The sequence below is a fragment of the Falco punctatus genome, assembly GCF_963210335.1.
Source record: "Falco punctatus genome assembly, chromosome: 6".
Classification (NCBI taxonomy): domain Eukaryota; kingdom Metazoa; phylum Chordata; class Aves; order Falconiformes; family Falconidae; genus Falco; species Falco punctatus.
The window spans coordinates 36,644,509-36,662,540 of record NC_137585.1 but is presented as its reverse complement, the minus strand read 5'-3'; the positions used below and the strand labels follow the sequence as shown (position 1 = coordinate 36,662,540).

General features: G+C 48.1%; 1 protein-coding gene across 5 annotated transcripts in view; it reads right to left on the bottom strand.

The window, feature by feature from the left end:
* TEF (TEF transcription factor, PAR bZIP family member) overlaps nt 1-18,032 on the bottom strand; it is a 26,007-nt gene extending 7,975 nt beyond the window's left edge. Inside the window, exons 1-5 of one of the 5 annotated variants that reach the window (XM_080393062.1) lie at nt 9,746-9,884; nt 9,084-9,188; nt 3,603-3,929; nt 1,984-2,204; nt 1,118-1,329 (exon numbers count right to left, since the gene is read on the bottom strand). In XM_080393062.1, the coding sequence (XP_080249188.1) occupies nt 1,118-1,329; nt 1,984-2,204; nt 3,603-3,873 (704 nt within the window). In that variant the 5' untranslated portion in view covers nt 3,874-3,929; nt 9,084-9,188; nt 9,746-9,884. Of the gene's footprint in view, nt 1-1,117; nt 1,330-1,983; nt 2,205-3,602; nt 3,930-9,083; nt 9,189-9,745; nt 10,328-14,669 lie in introns of those variants that run through there. The other 4 variants (XM_080393060.1, XM_080393061.1, XM_080393058.1 and 1 more) reach the window with 4 other exon arrangements.

The following is an 18,032-nucleotide window of genomic DNA, read 5'->3' as shown; positions in this document are numbered from 1 at the left end:
ACAGTGAGGTAAACTGTTCATGTTTAGAGAGGGTGTAGCTTGTTCCATAGTGTTCACGAGGCAAAGGACCAAAACTCTTTCTCAAGCTCTTGTACAACAGGTAAGGTGCAGTAAAGTAACAGTGCCTGTTTGCTTCTTAAACAAAAAAAAAAAACTTCTTCCAAAGCATGAGGTACTGGCAATTCCTTAACAGACAGGACTCAAGGTTCTGCCTAATGAGCCAGACCTCTTTTTCTAAATCTCAGTTACTTCTCAGTTCAAGGGGGAAGTTCCTCTTCAGAAAAAAAAAGGAGGGGTGGTGGTAGAAATACAGCCTAAAACCCAGAGCAAATTATTTTGTCCATATCTGTAAAGCGAGAGATCCCCCTACTGTCCTCTCTCCTTGGTTTCTGGAAGTTATCCAGGATTAGAACCTACCGAGATGTCTGAGCAGTATTTTAATCAACACTGCACTGACTCTGGTCTGCATAACGCTTGCGCATTAACCACGAGATAGATCCATTTCTAAAAGAGATTGAGTATCTTCCTGTCTTCCCATCCTAAAGGTTCCCCTATTCCTCTTCAACAGGAAGAGTCCTATACAACAGGTACTTTCTAGTGCCTCTGAATGGGAGATGAATTAATGATGCTGCCCAGCAACATCTACTTATACCTTAAAATTATGTTTTACAATTTGACTGGGAGGGGTGACAAGATGGAAAGGGAGAAAAGAGCAGGAGTTTAAAGAAGAAAAAGCAAGAAGAGTCTCCTAGGCTCTTTCTCCACTTAAAATGGAGATTATAACAGATAGCAAAAGCCCTGCCGAGTCAGGAGGGATTCACATCTATTCCTCCAGGCAGGTGAATCTGTTTATTGTACGACATCAGAAAATGCTCTATCAGTGTTAAAGACAAAGTTGTAAATATGGACACTAAGATTTTAGGCAATACAATGATCAGAAAAGGGCCTGAACAACTTGTGCCAACAGAAACAGGGTTTGGGTTGTTTGGGATTTTTTTTGTGTAGATGCAAAATGGCAAAGCCTCCATAAACTTTATTTCTGGGAGTCTCTACAGAAGGCAGAGAAGTCTAAGAGGCTAAAACAAGGAGCCCTAACAAGGAAAAGGGGTGTGCTTACAAGGGTCCGTATCTGGTCTCGTATTTAGAAACAATGTTCTTGCATCGTCCCACTTCCTTGCGCAGCTCTGCAACCTCCGTCCTCAAGGCTGTGTTCTCTTTCTCAAGAAAGGCTGCCCGAATTGTGATCTGATTCTCCTTTAACCGCCGAGCATCACGAGAACGCTTTGCTGCCACATTGTTCTTCTTTCGCCTTGTCCAATATTTTTCATCCTGTAGCAAAAAGTAAAGTAACAAAGATGCAAACCTGTTAGCTATATCTATCAAATAGACACCTCTCTATTGTATAATGACATTCACTGACCGCTGTATTGAACACTCTTCTTCACTGGTTTTCAGGGCTCTGACACCAAAACGCAGGCAACACAGTACTGTAAGATTTCATGCTTACACAAGCCTTGTTTTAGGATAAACCAGGTGCACTGCTAGAACTAGGGAGATTAAGAGACTTGGCTACTAAGAAGCTGTCCATCTGAAATGCTCCCTTTACTTAGTTTCAATTTGGGAACAAAATTCCACAGAAAACAACCTGTTCTATTGTCTGGGCTGCTTAAAGCTGGATCAGACAATGCTGGGCAAACATATACAACAGCCTTCAAAAGTGCAGTTAATGAGGATGCGACTTGATAGTTCTTCTACTTCTAATTTCTGCATACAACATGCTAAGTTGCTCCTGCCCAGCAATTATCTCATGATACCAAACCAACAAAACAACATGAGCAGCAGTTGACTTGCCAATTCTGTTCTTGGCAGTGCTTCTACCCAATCACGTAGGTATAGCACATTAGCTGTATTTGTCAAAATGTTTGGACAAAGAGTTAGAAACTTTGATCAAGGCCTAGAGAAGTTTGCAGCAATAAATGTTACCTTTTGCTCATCTGGGACAAAGACCTTCTTGGCTTTTTTAATCATTGGTTGTGGTTTCAGGTCCTCCTCAGTAAACTTGTGTTTGCGAGGATTGAAGAGCTCACCACCAGGCACACTGGACAGCACTAAATCAGCAGGGTCAGGGTTAAAATTCACCTCAACTTCTACGCAGTCAGGATCAATGGGGCTGGGAGTATTTCTCTCATTTTGTGGTGGGGACTCTGGCAACAACAGGAGAAGTCACAATACATTCAGCAGGATGAAGAGACTTAACTGACTTAAGCTGACTTGGGTATCTCTGTTCATTGCCCTACTGTGGACAAAATTTAACAGTATTATTTGTCATTTCCCTAAGGTGTGCTTGGTGCTGTACTGCTGCCAGTACAGACAGAAGCTACACAGCACAGTTTATCATACGAACTCTAGGAACATATGCCTAACCGACAGACATAAGTAAACAGATGCGTGACAAGAGCTAATACTTCCTTGGCAAAAACTACATGCTTTACACACTTAAGAAGCACCTTCCACAGGAGCAAGAAGTAAGAAACTTGTATCAGTCTGAGTTTTATACCATAGAAGCCTTACAGAAAAAAGCCTGCCTAAAGACCCTGGTAACTGGGACATTCAAAGGTCAGACAACGATTTGCCAAAATACAAACAGTATTCTACTTTGCCACATGGAAACCAATGTCCCAACAGACTGTCTGACACTGACAGTGTCCATATGAACTCTGTCATATTTATCTGTTGTTTATAAACTTCATACACATGAATTGCAAATGTCAGTGAAATTTGAAATAGTGATCAATAAGGTTTTTTTCCACATACCACCTAGAAAAAAGCTGCATCCTATGTCTTACTGAAGTTCCACATTTTGCTTTTCTTTTGCAGATTCACCGAAGAGGCTCTGAGCAAAATGCTTTCTGTAAAGTCTACTCATAAAATAGTACTGTGAATTTAGTGGCTATCATGGCTATCACTCCAAATCTAGGGCAAACTGAGCTGCTAAATTCTTTAATAGAGAAGATCTCCATACTACAAATGAAGAGCAGAAGTTTCCTAGTACCATTTAAGTACAGTTTTGTTTCTTTGTTCCTCCATTCCCACTTCAAAGCACCACAGAACATCAAACTGCATCATTAACACACCTTTTCCAAGTGTCTGTTCTCACATTTCACAGGCTAGCATGAAAAGATTGCTTCATTGTTCCATTAAGCATTGTTTTACGAGGCAGACCAAGTCACCCAGATAGCACAAATGCCTTGTCACAAACTATCAAATCTGTTGTAAAATAACCTGAGAAACATGTCCAGCTTCTCACTAGGTTGGCAATACCAGGAAAGCAAATACTGTACATCACTGTTTCAGCATTTCTAATTTCAAAAGAGAAGCAGACTACACACAAAGACAATCATTTTTTCCAGGAGGAGAAGAGGAGGTGAAGCAGCATCTTCATGAACTGAAACATGGACTAAGGCTCTACATTGAGCATGTTTGTGCTACTTAACCTGCCACGGCTAACACTGACAAGTTCACATCTGGTCTTTGACCTAAAGAGGCACCTTTTAATATAAGAAAAACAAAAGGCCCTCAGAGCCCCATGTTATTCCATCTACCTGTGCTGGAGGCTGCTTCAGATTGCTGGTAAACTGCAGTGGAAGAGGATGATGCAGGAGAACCAGTGGAAACACTGGCAGACTCCTTTCCTTCCAGCTCAGCCACAGGCAAGAGTGGATTCTGATTCAAATCCAGGTGAGTAGGGCTGGAAGGAATTCCATTCTCCAGCAGGAACTCATCCAGATCCATGTACTCCAGGTGGAAAGACTCGCCATCGTAAGGAATAGTTTTGTCCCAAATGGGTGGCATAAGGGAAGCCGAAACTGCCATAGTGCTGGCAGCTGCTGCCTCATCTTCCTCAAGCTTTATCTTCTCCTTCTCTTTATCTGAAAGATACAAGTAGGTCACTGTACAAGCTGCAACACAGGAGAGGCTCAAAGTTTAAGAGTAACAAAATCCCCATGAAAGGAAATTCAGTGGGCTATAGTTCTGTCTCATGACATGATCTGAAAAATCAGATGTTGAAAGGCAACATTCATATATTCATATGTAACTCAGTATGGAATGCTCTGACTCCCTGTGATGGCTGGACCACAGATATCTGAGTAGCCTTGAAGGCCTGCATCTTTGCTGTGATAACTTACCAAAGCATGATGTCATACTGCATCTAGCTTATTAGCTACTCACTGCACAACAGCCTGTTTTTCACAGGCTCATCATGGAAGACAGCGAAAGCGAGTGTCCGCAAGTTGGATTACAGGGGCAGCCATTAAGAAAACTCCAAGGAAGCAGAGTAGTTTTTTCTATGCACAAAGAAAGAAGGTGCAGAAGAATAATCTAGACACAAACAAGAAAGGAATATGGGGTTTCAGAATAATTTTGAAAATTAGTCAAAAGGTCCACAGGACATCAGAGACCTGGATATCCATTGTTCAGTATTTTAGAAACACTTCTTTCCGAAATGACTCAGCATGTCCACACAAAGCAATAGCTCCAAATGCTATTTGCTATAGATAGCTCAGAGTACCTACATACAATTTTCACTCTTTGGGGAGATGTCTAATAAGGCATACTCCCACATCCCACCCCCAAGCCACAGAAGACTGATGACATTTTCTCCATTTACTGTGCTACAGTGCGCATATTACAGAAAAATGGCTGCTTCTATGTTCCCCATAGCTACCGAATCTTAACAATTGTCTGGGACAGAATCCAAGCAGAAAACTCAAGTTATGGAATAATTACATAATTTAAGAGATAAAAATAAGCTGGCAGAAAAAGAGGGGGAAAAATATCCAAGTCACTTTCCTGATCCAGTTCTCCATGGAGCCATGCAGCTCTACCAGCACTGAAGGAGGCATTGCAAAAGTAGTGCTAGCACCACCAGCACTGAGCCAGCACTGCTGTCAAAACGAATGGTCACCGGTGGTTCCATAACCAACTGCAAACTGGGTCTTACCATGGAAGCCAACAAATACTCAGCTCAATGGAACAGGGACTCTAGGGACACTGGACCAGTCTGGGTCTCCAGTATTCCCGCAGGTTAGCCCAACAAAATATACTCTGGCATAAGGGTTTTCCAGACCGGCTACAATATGCTAAAGCAGTATATTTCTTTATCGAGGGTGGGAGTGAGGGTAAAACTCTGCTCTAAATCAGAAAAGCCTATTTATATAAAAACCTATTCTGATAGAACTGGCATTCCTTCCGCTGTTGCCTTAGCTGGTGTGGAACTGAGACTGAAAGAGCTTTTTCTGGCTTAAAGAACAGTGCTGCCATACGAAGTAAATTATCATTTTAATCTACTGTACTCTGAACATTTTATACAAAGGAAGATACCAATTTTCAGTTAAACAACTGAGAAAATATTAACCAGCCACCGACTGGGGACTAAGACCAAGTACCTAAAGAACATGTTAAATTCAGACCAGTAGCTCCTGGACCTGAGCTTTGCTAACATCACCTTGCAGCTTTTGGCCTTCCCCCTTGCCACTTCACACTGCTGCCTCTCAGCCACGATCTCTCAGCGCCTATCCCTGCTATAAACTCCTTTTTGCAGGGCGTTTTGCAACTTCCCTACCCTTTGCTTGGGCAAAGCAAATGTGCAGGTTAACAGTCATGATTCAAATAACCTGAACGTTTCTGAACAGCTCCTACTGGAAGCTAGTAAAGAAACAGTATCTACTCTACCTTATGTATTACAAGGATGATTTCACTGACTACTGAAGCACACCCCACTAAATTGGAATCACCATTTTCCATTCAACTTGTGAATCAGGGACTGTGTATTTCCCCAAGGTTTGCAGAGTGCCCAGCTCAAGCAAACCTTGATTCACACTGAGGGTTGTGGATGATATCCTGGTGATGTCTTTATTAATACAAATGCAAGTGTCAATAAGAAATTCTTTGTAAATCACTTTATTTTTTACTCAACATGATTAAGAAAACCCTTGTGAATGCCGAGTCAAAATGTCAACTAAAAAGAAGAAACAATTTTTTACTCTTGAAAACAGTAGCATTCCACCTAAAACTGGCATAATTTACATGCAAGCCAGCAGTGTTTTTGTTTTGCAACATCTAATACAACACCTCCAACGGAGGAGAATAGAAACCTTAATGATTAGTAGACTAAACATAAGGCTTAAAAATATTTTTCAGACAGTAGATGCCAAAAAGACTAAACCACTGGCATATGTGGCTCTTCTCAGATCTTTTAATGCCATTTAGATGTGCACCATCATCCTGCTGTACTTCTGTAACCTCAAAAGACTGTTGTCTCTCCAACTTCTTGCTGTCATCCCTGGCTCACACCAGATTACATCCTTCCTTCACATGAGAAGATCATCTGAAATTTTTTGCCCTTTGGTACAAGTTGACAACTGGCAAGCACTAGGCCCCCCAGTGCTGTCTTTGTTTAGCTACGATCTCTCTCCCCCCTCACCCCCCTTCTTCTAACAGCAATATCCAAAACAAATTGAAATAGCAGAAGTTAACATGAATATTGGGTGCCCGTGTATTTCAGACATGACACACAGAAAGATAAAACCTCTGTATGATCATTTTTGCATTGGCATTTTCCCACTGGCTTGCTTTCAGTTCATTTAATCTTTACTTCTGCTGCATAACATCCTGCTGGATGCACAATATCTAATAAAACACTAATTAACTTCTTGTGTCTTGAGGGGGAAGTTTCTACCCACCCCAGCACAGGGGCCTGAAACATTAATTCTCTTAAGATATTTATAGTGTAAACAGGTATTACCTGACAGCAGAGCTGCAGTATCCTAAGAGGCTCCATTTGCAGTGATTCAAGGTCACCCTGATAAATCTGGACTGTGCTTCTGCAGCTGATAGCTCATGTCCAATTTAGCCCCCTCATTCTGCTACTGTGACCTATTAACTAGGCTGTACATCTGCTGTTAACAGAGAGGTCACTACTTTATGGTAAGTAATTTAGGCAGAGCATTCCAGTTCTTGAACTGTTGGAAATACTGCTGTTGTAGCCAAAAGTAGCAGCCTGGAAAAAGCTTTATTCCACATCCGGGTTTTTCCTCAAAAAAAAACCCCCAACAAACCAATCAAAACCAGACCAAAAGTCATTTTGGCCACAACGGTCAAGTGCTATCACAGCCACAAACAGAACAAACACTTCTTTGACAAAGTTCCCTTCATTCATCAAAAAATATTGTTAAATTACACTGAAAACACTATACAGACTAAGGCTAATTGCTCCATACATCTTTAGTCCCACTTGTGAGAATGGAACAAGACAGGTTATAGGGTTCTGTATTCCTGATGCCCATTACTGTGATGTTTGTTGAGGCATTCCTCCTGCCACAGCAGCACACAACCAGTGATTAAGACATCCTTTGGAGAGTATGCAGCAGCTCCTTATTAATAGGAGAGGCCTACACTCCTGCTCCACAATATTATTATCTTCCTTTACACCACAGGGCTTTTTTTTTTAAATAATAATTTTTTTTATTTATTTAATCCCTACAACATACATGACAAGAACTTAGAGCAAGGCCAGTCAGACATTGCTTGTGGCAGGGCATTCAAGATGGCATTCAGTTGGAACGGGATGTCCTCCTCTGTTGCTTAGAAGGGTTAGAAAGCCTCCTTGCTCACTGGGTAATCAAATTACCTACAGCAGTTGGAAAACCCACAGGTAGCTTGTGAAGACTATAAATGGGCACTACAGCTAGTTGTGATACAGTTTCTCACAGAATAAAGGCAGAAAATAGTATTTTTGTCAACAGGCGTTCCAGACAAAAGGCATAGGGTCTTTTCTCAGAAAGCTTGCTGAAAACATACCACTGTATTTAGTAAATTAGTAATTACTTAACATTTTGGCTGTCACTACACTGTGAAGGAACAGAAAATAAACAGGGATCCTCTGAAGTCAATTAAGCGACATTTCTACCGACAAGTCTTTAGTAAATATGGAGTAACTACCTGCGAACACAGAAGGCTTCTTTCTTTTGTCTTGCAAATATGCAAACAAGAATAGCATCAGAGATCAAAATAAACAGAAAGCACAAGTTCCACAAAGTATGAAGTGAAACAAAACAAGGTGCACTAAGGAGATTTATTGAGAAATTTTAATAGTAAGAACAATCTGAATTTCATCACAGCATGAATGGGGAGAGGTAATCAAGATACAATGGACTCACTAGCAAGCTTTAGAGAATCAAGCTTAACACCTTCCCAAGCTGGAATGGGGTCATCTAGTAGAAGTGTCAAGTGTTTCTAATTTTAGAAAAATGCACTACCTCAAAATCATATCAATTTTAAAATTTTACATCTCCATAGGCCAGATCACATGAATCTGGACCATAAAACCACTCCTAAGCAAAGTTACCATATCCCAGTCTGCTACCGTCATGGTTTCCACACATGAACTTAAACTGCTCCTGCTGGCACTATTGCCTTTAAAAACAACTGGGTGCAGAAATACCTTATGAAATCCTATAATGTTGTAGATTTGAGATTCTACGTACTGCAGCATCCTGCACCATAGCAACACAACTAAAACCTTTATCAGAGACTGACATATATTTTTTTTAAAACAGAAAGAAAAAAAAAACCCAGAATCACAAGATGGATACATTTACACAGTATTGTGCAACGCAAGACATACAAAGTAAATTGATCTTAACTAGGATCTTCAGTAGGAACAATCTTGCCAACCCTGCTTGCACTGTGGTCTACCCTAGATATCATCTGATGTTCCAAAAATGATTCTCAATCTCAAAATTCCTAAACATAAGGACGTTTTTATTATTATTATTATACAGCAGTACACTGGGTATTACAGCAGTGCAGGTCAACCTGAGCATTCCTCAAAATCAAACTCAGGAAGGCAAAAATACTGTAAGGTGGAAGAAAAAAAAAAAAAAAAGAAAAAAAAAGAAAAAAAAAGAAAAAAGTGTGCCATCAGCAATGAATATAAGCATCAGTGGGAGAGAGTCAGCTCCACTCTATAGAGGATTGCATGTGCAGGCAGTGGGTCATACCCGTATGGATTATCACCAAACCTTATCTGAAGGGATTTGCTGTATATGCATATCATCGTCCAACTTTTCAGCAATTAAGGTGAAGGAAGACGCGAAACCTTTTCATCCCTGCTCCTCGCAACGCACCTAAAAGCAGGGAGGGCTTTAGGCGGCTAAGGAAATAAAACCAGCATGTCACCTCCTGACTTCCACCCCATCCCTCGGACCTGAAGCATTTTATTTTGCCCAGAGCGGGCACCTCAATACAGGCGAAAGGGCGTCGCAGCCGCTGAATTTTCCAGTCACACCAGCCCACGGGGCGGCCGCCGCTGCCCTGCGCTTCTGAGGCGGGGAGCCGGCCGGCTCCCCGCCTCAGAAGCGCAGGGCAGCGGCGACCGCCCCGCGAGGCCGAGCCCTTCCCGCCCTGCCCGGCGGGCCGGGATCCCGTGCTAGCGGCGCTTGGCACAGCCGGGGCGGGGGGCATGGCGGGGCGTACCGGAGGAGACCGCCAGGCCCGGGTGTGCGGCCTCTCCCCACCGCGCACACCGCAGCCACCCCCAACCCCCCCCCCTCCCGTGACCCGGCGGGTCCCGCCCTCCGAGGCACGGGGCGGGAAGACAGTGCGGGGGGGGTGACGGGGGCGAGGGGGAGGGGGGGGATGGTTAGACGGTGCCGCGCGCTCCTGCGCGCGCTCCCGCGCTCACCTAGGCGAGCCTCCCGCGGCGGGTTCTCCATCAGCTTCTTCAGCACCAGCGGGAAGGTGCCCGCCAGGCCCCGCTGCTCCTGCTGCGCGGCGGCCCCCGCGCTGCCTCCGGCTGCAGTGGGCTCTGCTGCCGCCGCCGCCGCCTCCTGGTGCGCGGCGCGGCCGGGCATACTCCCCGCGAGCTGGCGGGCGGGCTGTCAACGGTCGGCAACGGTCGCCAGCGGCCGCAGCGCCCGGCGCGAGGCTACGACAGCTCCCCGGGACGCGTCCGCAACGACGAGCGCGGAGCGAGACGGCGCACGGGAGGCCGACGGCGCGTGCGCAGCCGCCTGACGCCTGGCGCGTGCTTCAGTATTCATGAGCGCCAGGGCGTTGCCCGCCCAAGTAGGACCCGCCCCGCCCTCTCCCTCCCGCGGATTGGCCCGCGCCGCTTGGGGGGCGGCCCCGCGCCGGCACGCCCCGCCCTCCCCGCTCCTCTGCGGCCGGCGTGGGCACGCGCCCTCCGCCCGCCCGGGCACGTGCAGGGGCGGGCTCCAGCGGTTCATTAGCATGCCGTGCCCCGCCCCCCGCCCCTCCCCCCGGCGTTGCGTCACCGCCAGCTGCTCCTGAAGGCGCGGGGGGGCGGAAGCGCGCGCGTGGGCGGCGGAGGAGCAGCAGTGCCCGCTGCAGGAGCCCCCCCGCCGCTGCCTGAGGCGACCTGGCGGCGGCCCGTGCCGTACGGCGCTTACGAGCCCCTCCTCGGCCCAGGCTGCCCCCTGCTGCCCCGGCCCCGGCCCGGCTAGGGCTCGACCGCCGGCGCCGCGCAGGAGGGCGGTGGGCCCGGGCCCGGAGATCGCGTAACCGCGGCAGCCGTCGGGGGGCAAGGCGGGAGCCCGCCGCTCCTGAACCGGCGCCGGTGCCAGCTCTGCAGCCGGTCCTTCAATATCCCCGTTTAGGACCCCGAGATCACCTTTCCCACATGACCGGGATTTAATCTCCCGCTGTCCTACATGGCGCCAGCAGCGGCCGCAGCGGTGCCCTATATAACGCTCGCCGGGAGAAGGACCTCACTGCGGCTGCTGCCACGGCTGGGCTGCTAGCGGGCAGCGCGGGGGGTCTCTCCAAGTTTTTACTACCGCAGCAATCCTTGCGATTTCCCAACCAGTTGCCCTGTTGCATCAACAGGAATGCCGTGCTGCCATTTAAGCTGCTGAGCTCAAAGGGAGCGAATGTGGCCAAGTTCATCCCCAAGAGCACAGGCAGATACAGAGGAGCTTCTCCTGCAGAATGAATAGACTCTTGCAGGAGTGACAGATGCTACAGCCACAGGCTTCTGTCAGCAAGCTGCTGCCTCTTGCCGCAGAAGGGCCGGACACAGCAAACCTACCATATAGTGCTGCAAGTGAGGAGAGGAAAAGGGTGCGCAACCTCCCCGGGACAGCCCTATCCACACCCAACGGAGCCACAGGTGCAGAGATGTCCCCATAAGGGCTAGCAGGAAAGGGACTTCCCAGGTAGACACTCTGGCATCTGCTTGGTTCAGCTGCCCATCTACAAACCTCAGACGTTTCATTTTGGTCACAAGGCACAATTTGGCTTGACTCTTGCTAATAAACCCCGATGGTCTTTGTGACACAAAATCAGGTCTGAAATTTTCCCCACGTGCCCAAGGCAAAGGAATGGATTGGAAGTTGCATGGGCTAGGTGCTTTCCCTCATTGCCTTACTGCAATGAGGACCAGGAGATGTCTCCATCCCACCTGGGCAGACAGGGAGCTGCCCTACCTGCTAGCACCTTCTCTTGCATAGGCTAGGAGGCTGGATCTGCTGCCTCCTTCATGGGACAGGCGTGGGACTCCTGACACAACTCCTGTGCACATGCTGCCTGACAGGGAGCTTGCAAAGGACCACCTTGTTAATACAGGCTGGAATAGCGTGGGTTAATGCATCGTTTATCAAGGCTGATAAATCCAGCTGCAAGAAGCAGGCAGAACAGGTCATGCTCTGCTGCCCGGAGTGCTCCAGGGCTGCTGCTTGCCTTTCACAGACTCCCTCTGCCTTGCCAAGCTGAGCTGGTGGAAGAAAAAAGCACATGTGTGAAAGGGAGATGCCACTTCACACAGGGCAATGAAAGACAGATGTCAGACCACACATGACAGAGGTGGCAAATACAGTTTGGCAAGGGGCAGTGGGCTCACATTGATGCTTTTGCCTGGGAAACAACTAGTGGTAGGTGGTAGACAGAGAACACAACCTAGTGAGGTTGGGAAGGAGCAGCTTCTAGGAACAGGGCAAGGGGACATAGCCAAAGCAGGGCAGGCTGCAGGCTTCCCATTCAGTTACAGCTCTTATGGTCGCTTTGTTCCATTGTTGATGCTGGAGGCCCCCCAGGGACGACGCTGTGTCTCAGTACTGTACAGCGCTCCTTCAAGGAACAAGCTCTGCACACATCCCCCCTGCAGATCTCAATGGCAGCTGCTTTGCTGGGTAACATCCATATGAATGGAGGTTATTGAAACCACTCACCAGCCTTTACTCCAAGGTTTTTCCCTTTAGATTGACCATGTTTTTCCTCCAGCACATTTCCACCCATGCTCCACTGTGCTAAGGTTTGTTCTGCACCACCACTGGATTGTGACTTTGCTTGGAAAGGGTTTAGCCTGTACAGTGTTAGCTGCTTGGCCCAAAGGCAGGAGGGAGGGAGTTCCTGAGGAACATTCCTGTGGGTTCCCTCTCACATCACCCTGCTTGGGCATCAGCTCTGCCCTGCCAGCTCAGAGGGAGGCTGCTCTGAGAACTTCTCCTCACCTCCTCTGGGGATTAGGGACTCAAGCCACTGCCAGCAGAAAGTGGGGACTGCACCATCAGCTGTACCTTCTTAGTTAAGCTGTGATGTGCCTGAATATTTCCAATTTCTCTTTTGCTCTGCAGCTGAGAAGGAACAGAGGAGGACAATGAGATGTGAGGAGAGGAATGCAGCAGCCTTGGCTGTTACTGCTGGGAGTCCTGTCAGGGCCAGATGATGCAGAACAGCCTAGCTCTGATGCAGCAGGGAGGCAAGCAAGAAGCAGCCAAGTGCTAGGCACAGGACACGTACAGCAAGTCCCACCGGGAAGTTTGAATAGCAGGACGCATTTCAGACAGAGGCCTGAGACCTGGCAAATCCAGGTGAGTGGTACATAGGTATGGAGACTCAGGAGGAGAGAACTGAGCTCTTGGGAAGAGGGCTATAACAGGAACGCTGGGCTAGGGAGGGAGGTGGCATAATAAGGACAATTCTAAGGGTTACAGGAGGTGATACTGAGAGGCAGGGTGGTCCTAGGGCTGAGGAAGAAAGCTTCCACAAAACAGCTCCCTCAGCTGCCAAATAAGCCGCACTGAGTTAAGATGAAATTATTCCCTCTGCAAATCATTGATCTCCCCTCTACCCCCCTACTCCAGCTCTTGCCAAACAGATACATCTTGCCAGCACTCCTCCCTTGGATTAACTCAATTCACTTGGCTGTGGAGCCCAGAGATCTCAGAGAGGCAGTCAAACTTCAGCTTAGCCACAGCAAGGTTCTCCACCATGTGAGCCTCCCTTGGCCATTAGTGCCTCCTCCCAGCCAGGTCTGCTTTCTACCTGGGTATCAGTCAGCTCAGAAAACATGCCCCGGTCCCCGCATGCAGCTTCATACTGTCTGATATGTAAACACGCCTGTTAGCAGGCAAAGTCTCAGCAAAGGAGAGAGCCAGGCTCACAGGTGGAAGCAGCAGAGCAATGTGACAAGATGAGCCCCTTAGAGGGTATGGCAGCTCCCCTTGCTCCATTTCCTCTTTCCACAGGGAGCTGTGCAGGTGCCACAGGGCTCACTGTATTTCAGCAGGTGTAGGCAGCTGCGTTTCCTGCCATGAATGCCTCACTGCAGCAGCAGCAGCCTTTTCTCCCATTGACCCCAGAGCAAGAGCAGGATCCCTCTCCACATTGTGTGTCTGGCTTTTTTGCTCCTGGGTCATGCTCCCCTCAAGACTGCAGAGCTGCCTGTGTGTCCCCGTAGCAACTCCCTACAGACGGGTGAGCTCAGTGCATGTTTGTTTCTGTAAGTTCAACTTACTCGTGCCTAGACATGAGCTTGTTGAGCCCAGGTGTTCCCACACACCTCCCCAGCACTCAGCAGTGAACATTAAAACACAACAATCCAAAAGCAGCTTGCCAAGGCTGTGGCATCCTATCCAAAATCAGAGAGCCCTGAGTTGTGCAATGGGCACTTGGAGCATGCCTGGTAACAGAAGTGGTTGGTCTAGCAAGAGCCAAGTGTTCAGCACAGCAGAAGCCCAGACGAAATAAACTCCTGGTGGGTCCTTTCCATTTGTTTTCTAGGATGCTGCAGAGAGAGTGGGAAAACCTAGGAGTATAGAAGTACTCTTGCAAAGGAAACACAGTTGCTGTGTTCCCTACCCCAGCTTTCCACTGATAACAACTGCAGCCATCACCAAACACGAAGTTTGCATGGAGTCAGCCTGCCCCGTGCGGCCCTGGCTCCTGGGACAGTCTGTGATTGGGAAGAGGCAACAACTGGAGGCTCAGCAGTTATTAACCATGGGACAACCTGGATGGCAATCCTGGAAGTCGCTCCTAGGTCAGCATGGAGATTTGTGCCCAAGCTTTCTCTGTGCACAAAGCTTTGAGGGTTTCCAAGAAGTAGCTGAGCACAGAGATTAAAAGGATCAGGAGCTCAGCACTCTTGGCTGATTTTGTAACCAATCCATTGCTGCCGGTTTTCCTCCTAGCTGCACAACACACTCCGTGCCAGAGCTCCCTGTCTGACTTGGACACTTGGGGGAAACACACCCTTGAAGGGCTTGCAGCAAACAAGGTCTTCTGTCCCCTTCTTACTTTGCAACTTAAGAGGGGAAGGAGAAATGAAATCAAAACAGAAACCCCAGCATGTGTTCCCTCGATCCTACCTGTCATCTTGTTGGTCCAGGGTAAGGAGTACTCCAGCAGGGACTTCAGGACTTCCGGGAAGTCCAGGGCAGTGGGGCCCCCAGGGCTGTTGCAGCTTGACATGTCCTGTCCCGGGACTCTGCTAGCAGGGCTCAGGGAGGGCCAGGCGCCTGGCCACCAGCGCTACACCCCACCTGCCTGGGCGCTGCGAGAAGGGCTCGGCGGCACCTGGAGCTGCCTTGCAAAACTACTCCGGCTGAGAAAAAACGAAGAAGGGAAGCAGCCCGGCAGAGATGCAGTTTGTCCGGCTGTCTTCACCTCCCCCTCTGAAGTGGCCAATTGTGGAAATAGCTTGCAGGCTCCAAGGCTGGGCCGGGCGGCTGGCCAGCGCGGTTTTACAGGGCTTCTCCCAGCCAATCCGGCAGCAAAGAACTGGGCCAGTTATCTAACTTCGCAAAGGCAGCACCCTTTTCCTTCCCAAGGTGTTATAACAAATACACACATTGGAGGGGGGGGGAGGGGGAAGCAAGCGAGCGCTGTCAGGGGTACACACATCGCAAAAGCAACAGCAAAGGGATCCTCTGATGGGCTCTCAGGGGGCTCTGAGCTGTGCAAGCAGCCCCGTGAAGAAAACACAAGCTGTCTGCAGGCAGATGCCTGCTAACTTCTCAGCTCTCCGAGATGGAGATCGTGACAATATTTGCATATGATGCAACACTTACTGTGTGTCCCTCCTAAGTCAGTATTGGTAACAGCATAAGGCATCTTATCAAATGTGCATCATTCCCAAAATGCAGAATTTTTCTTCATAAATGGCACAGAGTTTTATCAGAAAGCCAACAGCCTCCTCTCCTCTCGGAGCAGTGATGTAAGGCAAGAGAGTTCATGCACCCTGCAAATACTCTGATAACAGCTGGTTAAGTAAGACCTTGAGCAAGCAAAGCCCCTCCTCTCCCGTGGGTGAAGTTTTTAGCATGGAGGGATGGATTGGAGACCAGAGGATAAAGGACTGATCTTCTTTATCAGGATGCGGCTTGGGAAGGAGCATCTTACATGTGCTGGGGTCTTCTCTTTTACTGGATGTGATAATCAGAACAGAAGTACCTTGATTTCACAATTTGCTCCTGTCTGTTTTGCCAGGCTCAGCCTTACAGCACTGGTGTGAGTCGATAGGGACCAGGTACTCCTACACTGACTGGTCTGTGAACCCCAGCTACTGGGGACAGCCCAGCAAAACCGTGCATGGCTCTAAGCATGGAAGTGGCCTGAGTGAAGTCATTAGGACTTTTCCTGTGTCTAAAGTGAAGCATTTTGCTGGCCCAGCATTTAGTCTTAAGAAGTGATAGAGTTTCACTCGCTCCGGTGTTTGGTCCCATAAGGAAATGTATTTGATTTAACCCAACAAAACCCAAAAAGAAATAATTACCTAGCAAGGCTGGGTGGCTGGGAATTTCAGATTAGCTGGGCAAGTTTCATGATCTAGATCCCAATCTAATCAGGCTCAGAAATCACACAGTGGATCTTTGGTAGAATACGAATACATTACAGCCTCTTGGGATTTTCTTTGTGGTTTGTTCCCCCCATTCCCTAGACAGAATGTAAGAAAACAGCCAGTGATAATCACTGATGGTGAAGCCATTCAGGAAGACTAGTCCCCTACTAACCCTAGGTCATCAACCGTGTCCTCCTCCCACCCAAAGCTGGAGCCCGCAGACAGACTGGGCAGGTGGTCAGTACATTCTGGCTGCTGGGAGCAAGAGAAACTATTACACCTCTCCCTCCTGGAGCACAGCCTGCCAGCCAGGAGGTCGATATCCTTTCCTGAAATCTTCTGGTCCATTCTGGCTGGTCAAAGCAAGTGGAGCAGCGTCACTCAATCCTGCCAGGCATCACTGATGCCTGGGACAGCTGCCATCATATATGCCTAGCTCTGGTTGTCATCAAATGACGGCAAGATACAGTGACTGGGAACGCAGTAGCTGCCCAATGCCAGGTGTAGTTGGACCTCCTGGTTTTGCCCCAGGCCCAAACTTGTCCTGAAAGGTGGGCAGACATCTGATGCATGCCTGGAGGGACCCAAGGACTTCACAGCAGCTGCTGCAGCAATTGACTGACATTTACGGCTTCAGAAAATGAAGAAGTTAATTGAGAGGAAATTCATAGAACCATAGAAGAGTTTGGGTTGGAATGGACCTTAAAGATCATCTGAATTGTCACTTAGCATCTTGAATTATTAGTCTGCAATGGACATCTATAAGTTTTTGTCTAGAGATCTGAGAGTACATATCTCATGTTGTGTTCGCCATGTCCACAAAGTCTCCTGCCAACACTGTGTGTCCTTGAGTCATAATCCCAGGAGAAGAGCTTGGGTAATATCACTAGCAGGATGCATCAACACTGCCCTGACTTCCAGCCCCAGGGAAGCAGAAACTGTACTATGGAGTAGAGTCCTGTTACTGGGGAGGGTCCCTCTGACCTTGTGTCCCCACCACAGAGAGCACTTGAACTGCTTTAGTGAATGAAGTTGAAATGTTGGCTCTGGAGAGCTGCAGGCATGGCCACAGATTGCATCATTTGTGCTGGCTGCACTGTTATCAGATCACTATTTATTGTTATTGTAATCCCATGTTGGTGGAAGTCTCAGTGGCTCTGCTCTATCACTCAGAAGCCTAGTCAGCCCTTAACAGCACATTTTCTCACAGACTCAACCGGCCATAGCCAACTTACACTGGTGCTAAGAGAGCGGTGCACAGAGGAGGGAAGGGCACCTAACATGACCAAAACTCCAGGAACTCCAGTTTAAATGGCAGAGACCAGGGCTACCTTCAGTGTCTTTTCTGTAGATCTCCTGGTGCAGCTACTCGCACCACCCAGCAGTGCTGGCTGGGCACCTCAACACGTTTGTCCAAGGAGCTTGTTCAGCAGTGCCACAGCTGCCTGCAGTCCCGAGGGAAAGAGTGGGTGTCCTTCAACATTTGCTTTGTTCCATTGCTCTCCCTCCTTTCACATTTTCATTCCAAAGAGTTTGTTTGGTTTTGTTTGTTTTTTTTAAGCACAACCAACTTGTGCCTTGCTTCTCCCCTACCCTTCACCTCTCCCAGTGCTCGGGTACTTCTGTTGGTACCAGAGCATGTAAATGTCTCTTTTAAAACCCTTAATTCTACTCCTGTCTTTAGAAGGATCTCTCTGCAGAGGTCTGCCATCACTGCACTGGGAACTGCAGAGCACCACTGCTCAGGTGTTATCAGTAGGTAGAGCCTTCCTGGCAGGTTGAGACCCTGAAGAATCATTTTGGACATTCAGACCTCTGATACAACCCTGTTCATTACAAGGAGCAGGGTGAGGGTGCTCTCCGCGCATCTCTCCAAGTTGCCGTCTTCCCC